The sequence below is a fragment of the Oreochromis aureus genome, linkage group 22 (genome assembly GCF_013358895.1).
Source record: "Oreochromis aureus strain Israel breed Guangdong linkage group 22, ZZ_aureus, whole genome shotgun sequence".
Lineage (NCBI taxonomy): Eukaryota > Metazoa > Chordata > Actinopteri > Cichliformes > Cichlidae > Oreochromis > Oreochromis aureus.
In genome coordinates, this window is record NC_052962.1 from 6899856 (window position 1) to 6909404 (window position 9549).

At 38.9% G+C, this 9549-nt stretch overlaps 1 protein-coding gene across 2 annotated transcripts in view; it reads right to left on the bottom strand.

Moving 5' to 3' along the window:
• Positions 1-8067, bottom strand: part of oprd1a (opioid receptor, delta 1a) — a 29653-nt gene extending 21586 nt beyond the window's left edge. Inside the window, exon 1 of one of the 2 annotated variants that reach the window (XM_039606125.1) lies at positions 8016-8067. In XM_039606125.1, the coding sequence (XP_039462059.1) occupies positions 8016-8026 (11 nt within the window). In that variant the 5' untranslated portion in view covers positions 8027-8067. Of the gene's footprint in view, positions 1-3551; positions 4036-8015 lie in introns of those variants that run through there. The other variant, XM_031741709.2, reaches the window with a different exon arrangement.
• Between the last annotated feature and the right edge of the window lie 1482 nt (positions 8068-9549).

Below are 9549 nucleotides of genomic sequence, written 5' to 3' on the forward strand. Positions count from 1 at the left end.
AATTTATCGCTAGTATTATTAGTATTGTCCTGAAGGAGTCATCCAGGCTGGAGAAACTAATCAGGAAGGCTGGCTCTGTGGTCGGCATGAAGCTGGACACTCTGGTGACAGTGGCAGAGAAAAGTACACTAAAGAAACTGCTGGACATTATGGATAATACTGGGAATCCTCTGCACACGGCCATAAACAACCAGAGGAGTCTGTTCAGTGACAGGTTGCTTCTCCCAAAGTCAAGGACCAACAGACTTAAAAACTCCTTTGTCCCACACGCCATCAAACTGTTTAACGCCTCTCTGGAGGGGAGAGGGAGGAGAAACAGGAGGAGAAAGGAGGGGGAACAACTAAGCTGTAGTGCCTCTTCACTGTGTAATACTTTTTGTTAATATCCAATGGTGCAATAGACTCACAATACTTGAAATGTGCAATTCCCTTGTATTCTTATTCCTATTTATTCTATTTATCCCTTTTGTATACTCTGTATTTATATATGTCTCTGTATTTATATATGTGTATATATGGTATATTTCTGCTCACATTCTGTAACTTCTGTCAGTGCTGTGCTATTGGAAACCGAATTTCCCGGAGGAACCCACCCAAGGGATTAATAAAGTTTCATCTAATCTATCTAATCTATTTGGAGGTGACAATTTAGAATTTTTGAGAAAAGACAATAAAGTGACATTAACATTAACATGACCTGTCCAGGACGTATCCCACCTCTCACTACCACAGAGTGAGAGGTGGGATACGTCCAGCCCCCTGCAACCCTCAATTGGATAATCGGAAGAGGGAGGATGGATGGATGGATGGATGGATGGATGTTATTGAATAAGAGTTCCTAAAATTTTTACTTCAGTTCTGCATTGTCCTGATTCCTGGGTCCAGACCTTTGCAATTTTGGATATAAAAATATACAGTTTTCAGCTATATAAACCCAGTGGCCCTGCATTCCATATTTGGAAAATACAACAAAATACATACAACACAAAATCTACTTCCAATACACCTTTGATCAGTTAATAATAAAATAGTACTGTCAGTTATAACAGTTTTTACTCTCTAAATCCCCCCATTACTGTTGTTCTATAAAACAGATGGGATTCATGCCTAACATTATGGAGAAATCCTTTTTTTTTTTTTATTTCTGGATGCTTTTGTATTTTTTAGGAAAATTCTCCTGTGGCTTAACATCTAGTTATTATTTGTAGTACAGGTGGCATTAAAGCAGTGTGTGCAGTTATTCTTAACTTATCAGTCAGCAAGCATTAGCAGGATGCTAGCCTCTTACGAACAGAATTCCTGTAAGAAAAATTAAAAGACATAACTGCCGTATTATTAATGCTGTTTTAATTAAAATGTTGGTTGAATTGCAGCCAATTTACGTAAAACGGAAATTATACAAAATGTATTTGTTCCACAAAACAATGAGGAACAATTATGAGGAAAAGCACGCAGTGATTGTCTACCAAGTAGAAGTGCACAAAGATGATATTCTGACCAGAGATGATCAGGCTACGATCTGCCCTCCAGTGGATGGACTTACACAAGGTCCCTTTACTGTTTTCTTCAAGATTGTTTAACCATATTTTGTGGGTCTTTGTTTGGTTTTTTTTTTTTTTTAGAAAATTATGAAAATGTAAGAAGAGCGAGATAAATTTGGAAGTCGTGGGTCCATTACTGGAACATCATGTGGATAAAAATAGTGCTTTAAAATGCAGCTTTAAAAAAGAAAAAAGGAAAATGTAACCTGTCAAATATTATAGTTCTGGAGGTGCCCCTGCTTTTTTGCTATTCACGCCTCCAGCTTTTGCATCCACGAAGGGACTACAAAACAAATCCACCTAAAGCATTTTGTTATTTCGTGTATTAATGAGCTCATAAATCCATAGTACAAGTTAAAGGAATATAAATAACAGCTATTACAGAATGCCAAACTTTTCATTTGAAGGCAACTCTAAGATTTTGTTAATAAGCTCATTACTTTCAGAGCTTACGGATGTTCCACAGGAGATAATACATGCTCACTGTGCTCGGGCTTCCCGTCTCATGGAGGTGTGGGTGCTGTCTGAAATATGTGACGTAAATGTCAGGTAAATCGCTTCACAGTATGACTCACTGACTTTGCTGACTCCTCAGACATCCCCTTTTTGTCTCCCTCCTTCCTCCCTTGCTCCCCTTTGTGTTTAGGTGGCTTATTTTTCCCAATCTTTTCACATCAACACCTGAATGGAAATACCTCGGAGCTCTGAATATGTATCAGTTTTGTTTGCCACAGCATACATTCCACATTTTCCGTTATTGCTCTGTTTGGATTCCCCCTGCTGCTGTCTTCTATTGTTCCCTCCATAGGCTGAAATTTGACCAGCAGCTAGGATATATATATATATATATATATATATGATTGCATTATTTTTGCCCATCTTGTCAAATTTTTACAGCTGCTTTACCCCAAAGCTGGTGCCTCCTAAATTAATTTTACCTGCTTCTTCAATTTTTCAGCCAAGAGTCGTGATTAATACTTTGGCTGATATTGGGGGAACAGATAAAGAGAATATCTGAGATGAGGAGGTATAAGAATAAGGATAAGGATAAGAAGCAAGCAATATAAGCTATTTTTTCTTGTCTATTTATTTGTTTATATTTTTCCCTTATCATGCAGGTTAGGGCTGGGAGGCTTTTCAGGAAAATAAGTGGGTGCAGGCTTTATTTCATTTCTTTTAGAGTCAGATCTTGGACTGACAATAATACTGTCAACACCCACTAATGGAATAATAATAATTATTATTAATATTATTATTATTATAACAAGAATAATCTTAAAACTAGGGCTTATAACCTACAGTTTTATAAAGAGACCAAATGCTGTCTCCGTCGGTCCTTCTAGCTGCAGGATTTCCATTTCTACTCTGCTCCATCACACTCAGTGAAGAGGAGCGTGCAGCTGATGGTCCACAGATCAGTTTGAGCTCATGAAGACTATTTGAGTAGCCCTCTCTCCCTGAGGCACGGCTGAGTCAGTCATAACAACCATCTTTAGTATGAAACTGGTGCATGTTGTTGCTTCATGCAGAAATAATAAAAGACCAATCTCATGGTTTATGCAGGGAATCTTAAATCACTTGTTTGGCATGCGCATATTTCACCTACAAATGCAGGTGTAGTGCACGCACACACTTGTGGCTCAACAGACACACACACACACACACAGAAGTGCAGTAAAGGGAGAATCGATGGGTAATTAGCAGGAAACTTTCCGGTATTTACACCATGTGTATCCTACAAGGGTATGACTGAGATTTTTTATTTTTTATTCGTGTACATTTCCTCAGAAAACATAAATTTAATTCGTATTCAGACAAGCTCTTGAGATAATTGAAGAAAACTTCAAGCATCACGTATTTGAATTGAATTTGATTTGAAATCAGCGTTTATTTAAAAAGCGAAACCCCCAAATTAAGCTTTGCATTTCGCATGAAGTGGGTTTTGTTGCTCTCACCAACAGCCACACACTCATTACAGTGACTGTGCTAATAAAGCATGACAGTGTTTACCTGACCACTCCATACATGACAAGGACGTTGCCAAGAAGTCCCACCACGCAAATAACGGAGTAGAGCGCCGTGATGGATATGGCTATGATTATACCCCCGGCGCTCCTCACCGGATTCTGCTGCTCGGTGTAGTTCTGCAGCCTGTCGCCCATTAAGTCGCTCTCCTCGTCCGGGAGGGTGACATTGAAGGGGATGACGGAGTAAAGGTCGGACAGGGAGAGCTGAGCTCCAGGGACCGTGTAAGGCTCCATGCTGCTGTGCTGCCCACTCTGTCCTCGGTGATGAAAACTTAACCGCGCAACAGTGAGAAGAAAGGTAAAGATTTGAACTGAGGCAGGAGAAAAAAACTAGTCAAACTGGAGGGAAGAAGTGGAAAAGGCGAGCTGGAGAGTTTCCAAAAAATGTGCAGATTAGAGCCTCTGAGTAAGAGTTTTCTATCCAAACGGACGAAGAGTAAGTGCCCCCCCGGAAACGGGCAGCTGCATCTGTGCGCTCTAGCTGTGTGTACACCTCTTATACTCTCGGAGACCCCCACCTCACAGCCCGGCAGCTCTCTTACACCCGTGCGTCGACGTCAAAACTGCTCATTTATATGAAGTCACACTGGAGTCAACGGGAATGTAAGGTTTGGGGTTTCAGTCTTTTAAACAGAAATAAAACTTTAAAGATGCGCAGAAAGAGAAACAGATTCAATCAAATTCCACTTATCTCGTGTAAACTGGGAACAGGGCCAGGGGCGGATCTAGAGAAATTTTCTTAGGGTGGCATGAGGGTGGCAAAGAAATCAAATGGGGTGGCAAAATCAAAGCCTTTTTTTTTCCAAACACATATGCAGGTGGTTACATATGGTTAAAATGATTCAAATGCAGTAAGTATACACAGGGGCGGATCTAGAGAAATGTTTTTAGGGTGGCATGAGGGTGGCAAAGAAATCAAATGGGGTGGCAAAATCAAAGCCTTTTTTTCCCAAACACATATGCAGGTGGTTACATATGGTTAAAATGATTCAAATGCAGTAAGTATACACGTTTTTCATATAAATATAGTCTATAACTTAATTATTGTCTGTAGCCCACATAATTACACACTTTAGTTACATAAAACAGTTTTGATGTTATGTACTGTATAGCCTGTATAATAAATAAATATGTTGCCCAATAAGTATAAAACCCAGAAAGGTACACAACATGGGGCGGTTCATTTACAAACACAAGTCTAAGTTTCACACTGTTTTTTGTTAGAAATCAATCACAAAATGTCAGAAATCTGCACTGTCATGAACAAAAATTTAAACCTAATTTTTCATGATTTGTTGGATTAACCCACTGAGAGGTCTGAATTACAACTGCCCATTTTGACTCCTTTTGAGTTTACGTTTGTATTTCACCCTCAAATTGTTTCATTTTATTTTTTTCCTCTTGCCTTGTTTGGGATCATTCTTTTCAGCTCAACTGAATTTAGTTGTTTTTTTCACTGACATACTGCATTAGTATTACTGATCTGAAATCACACAAAGAACTTAAAATCCTAGTAGTATTTTTTTACTATAAAAAAAACCCACAGGCATGTTGAGTAAATTTTTTTAACTTGAAATGCAAATATAAATTGTACATTTTGTAAACATATACAACTATTTATCTAAAAATGCAGCCAATACACCTGCCGTTTCTTTCATTTTGTACAACCATTTAAAAATATTACTAAAACTAAAGTGAGAGAACAATCAGGTGTCGCAATAAGATGCCCCACAAATGATGTGTGCCAGTAAAAAAAAGTTTGTCCACCAAAAGACAGAGGAGAGCAGCACAGGGATAAACCTGCAGGCCTGACAACAGGTGGTGTATCACTCCGCTGGTTTTCTGCTTAGTGACAGTGTTTACGTTGCAAATGTGCCTTTGTGACATTCATTAGTGCCCTCACTGACACACAAAACAAAACGACTACACAACAGAACAACTACACAAGACAACACAACACACTAAGTATACACTCCACACTAAACGTCACAAATCTCCCACATCTAAAAACTCTCTCGCTCTCTCTCTCTCTCTCTCTCTCTCTCTCACTCGCTCGCTCTGTCTCGCTGCCGTTACCGTCACTCTAAAAACTCTCCCCTCTCCCTAAACAACCAAATCCCACGTGTTGACTTTTTTAAAAATTGGTTGACATGGTACATTTTTACACCGATAGGAAAGCGGTGGCTTCTTTTCCTTTACTGTTTTCGCTGTCCTTAGAAAGCGCTTAAAAAACACACACACACATAAAAATGTGACGACAGTATTTAGAAAAAAGCATGATTATATATTATCACAACTCTGGATTTACTGGCCCGTAATTAAAATTTAAAAACTTTGAAGTCCGAACTTTCAATGTGGGCTGAAATAGAGACTCAGCATGGCTGCAGCTTGTTAGTCATGTGATTTGCAGGTGCAGTGTGTCCGTGGACCACAGAGGTTTAATAACACTCACCTTCCTTCCATTTCCAGAGTGTAACATCCAACCACCTGTGTAAAATCCGAAATTCCCATGGTGTTGTTCAAAATGTGCTCTGGCACAATCATAAACATCGCTTGCTACTGATAACAAGAAAAAAGCCGGTCCTGCAATGGGCTGAACCATTTGTTAATGGTAGAGGGGGGGAACACTATGCAATATATTCAGTTTTAGCATTTATATTCACTGTTGACTGTAACTACGCTCAAACTGTTAATGCTATCTTATTTTAATAAACAACACTGTCATATGCAAAACTGGGGTGGCACTTGGGGTGGCAAGGGATCATTTTAGGGTGGCAGTTGCCACCCCATGCCACCCTTCTAGATCCGCCCCTGAGTATACACGTTTTTCATATAAATATAGTCTATAACTTAATTATTGTCTGTAGCCCACATAATTACACACTTTAGTTACATAAAACATGTGAGTTTTGATGTTATGTACTGTATAGCCTGTATAATAAATAAATATGTAGCCCAATAAGTATAAACTCCAGAAAGCATGGGGCGGTTCGTTTACAAACACAAATCTAACTTAAGTTTCACACTGTTTTTTGTTAGAAAACAATTACGTTGTTACAGCTTAAATTACACAAAATGTCAGAAATCTGCACTGTCATGAACAAAAATTTAAACCTAATTTTTCATGATTTGTTGGATTAACCCACTGAGGTCTGAAATACAACCGGCCATTTTTGACTCCTTTTGAGTTTACGTTTGTATTTCACCCTCAAATTGTTTCATTTTATTTTTTTCCACCTTGCCTTGTTTGGTGTCATTCTTTTCAGCTCAACTGAATTTACTTGTTTTTTTCACTGACATACTGCATTAGTATTACTGATCTGAAGTCACACAAAGAACTTAAAATCCTAGTAGTATTTTTTTACTGTAAAAAAAAAACACAGACATGTTGAGTAAATTTTGATAACTTGAAAAGCAAATATAAAATGCTTTTCAAGTTATCAAAATCACATTTTGTAAACATATACAACTATTTATCTAAAAATGCATCCAATACACCTGCTATTTTTTTTCATTTTCTACAACCATTTAAAAATATTACTAAAACTAAAATGAGAGAACAATCAGGTTTCGCAATAAGATGCCCCACAAATGATGTGTGCCAGTAAAAAAAAAAAGTTTGTCCACCAAAAGACAGAGGAGAACAGCACAGGGATAAACCTGCAGGCCTGACAACAGGTAGTGTATCACTCCGCTGGTAGTGACCCAGATCAGATTTGAAAATATCGGATTTGTGCTGTTCACACTGTCATATCATGATCGGATATGGGTCGCATAGGGTAAAAAAATTGGATTTGATGCGCTTTCGCCTGCAGTGTGAACGTAGCCTTAGTGACAGTGTTTACGTTGCAAATGTGCCTCTGTGACATTCATTAGTGCCCTCACTGACACACAAAACAAAACGACTACACAACAGAACAACTACACAAGACAGCACAACACACTAAGTATACACTCCACACTAAACGTCACAAATCTCCCACATCTAAAAACTCTCTCTCTCACTCTCTCTCTCTCTCTCTCTCACTCGCTCGCTCTGTCTGGCTGCCGTTACTGTCACTCCCCAAACTTTTCCCTCTTCCTAAGCAACCAAATCCCACATGTTTACTTTTTTTAAATTGGTCGACATGGTACATTTTTCCACCGATAGGAAAGCGGTGGCTTTTTTCCCCTTTCTTTACTGTTTTCGCGCTTTCCTTAGAAAATGTTTAAAACACACACACACAAACGTGACGACAGTATTTAGAAAAAAGCATGGCTTATATTATCATAACTCTGGATTTACAGGCCTGTAATTAAAATTTAAAAACTTTGAAGTCCGAACTTTCAGTGTGGGCTGAAATAGAGACTCAGCGTGGCTGTAGCTTGTTGTTATGTCAGCTTACATCAGTCATGTGATTTGGAGGTGCAGCGTGTCCGTGGACCACAGAGGGTTAATAACACTCACCTTCCTTCCATTTCCAGAGTGTAACATCCAACCACCTGTGTAAAATCCGAAATTCCCATGGTGTTGTTCAAAATGTGCTCTTGCACAATCATAAGCATTGCTTGCTACTGAAAACAAGAAAAAAGCCGGTCCTGCTATGGGCTGAACCATTTGTTAATGGTGGAGGGGGGTAACACTATCCAATATATTCAGTTTTAGCATTTATATTCACTGCTGACTGTAACTACGCTCAAACTGTTAATGCTATCTTATTTTAATAAACAACACTGTCATATGCAAAACTGGGGTGGCACTTGGGGTGGCAAGGGATCATTTTAGGGCGGCACTTGCCACCCCATGCCACCCTTCTAGTTCCGCCCCTGAACAGGGCACGTTAATGATACTGAAACTGCCTTTTAACGGCACTCTCCGTGAAGCCATTATAGAAGACATAAACACACGCTAAACACACGCCTACAGGTGGTAAATCAATCAGGTCTTCAAACGAAACCGAAACAAAACTTCACTGCATTTAATGTTCAATCATGTTTCCACTGAAAAAGCTTAACACGGTGCCTGTGACAGAGTTTCAGTGTTTTGGTTCTTTTTAGTGAAAACCAAAATCTGCGATATAGCCGCTTAGTTTAAAAACCAAAACCTGATAACACGATAAGAATACTACAGCAATGCCTAGCTGACCTTATTATCATTCATTAGCTGATGAAGTTTGTATGTAGTTTTTCCACACTAAAATTGCTTTCTTATATTAAGTTGACTATGTTGGCGCAGGGTCGGGTTCATGATTGTGGTATTGGGGCTGTTTTGTTATAGCTGCATAAAATAGGTGTGAAACTAAGTGTCTAATCCAGCCATTAGCTGTTCTTCTTAACTGAAGATAGGACACTCTGGAACCTTTGGTGCATAAAATGTACCAATATACAAATCTGTAAAAAAAAAAAAAAAAGAAGGAAATAAATAAATAAATAAATAAATAATGTTATATATTTACGGTTTGGATTATTGTACGTAAAATTAAGTATTGCACAGTGGTGGTTTATAGAGGGAAGTCCTTGGAATGTTGGGTGGAACTGCGTTATCAGTGCATGTGTGAGTTCAGGGTGGTTATGAATTTTGGGAAGAAACTGTTCTTGAGTCTGTCGGTCTTTGTGCTGATGCACCGGTAGTACTTCCCTGAGGGAAGCAGTTTGAACAGGTCAAAGCCAGGGTGGGAACTGTCCTTTGGGAGGAATAAATTATGTCTTCAGAACCACGGTACAGATCAAAATTAGAGATCAACTTTCAAAGTCCCTGCTTTTTACAATTTAAAATTATACTAAAATGTAAAGGAGGCATCTATCCATTCACTGGGCTGACCAAGGTACAGCATGATTCAAACCCAACATGAAGGTCCTGGGTTTGAATCCCTGTGCCTGTGTGAGTTCTCTTTGGCCAATCTGACTTCTACTGACAGTCCAGAGAGATGCGTGGGTTACGTTAGTTGGTGATTCTAAATTGACTGCAGGTGTGAAAGGTTGGCTGCCTTCATATTAGCCTT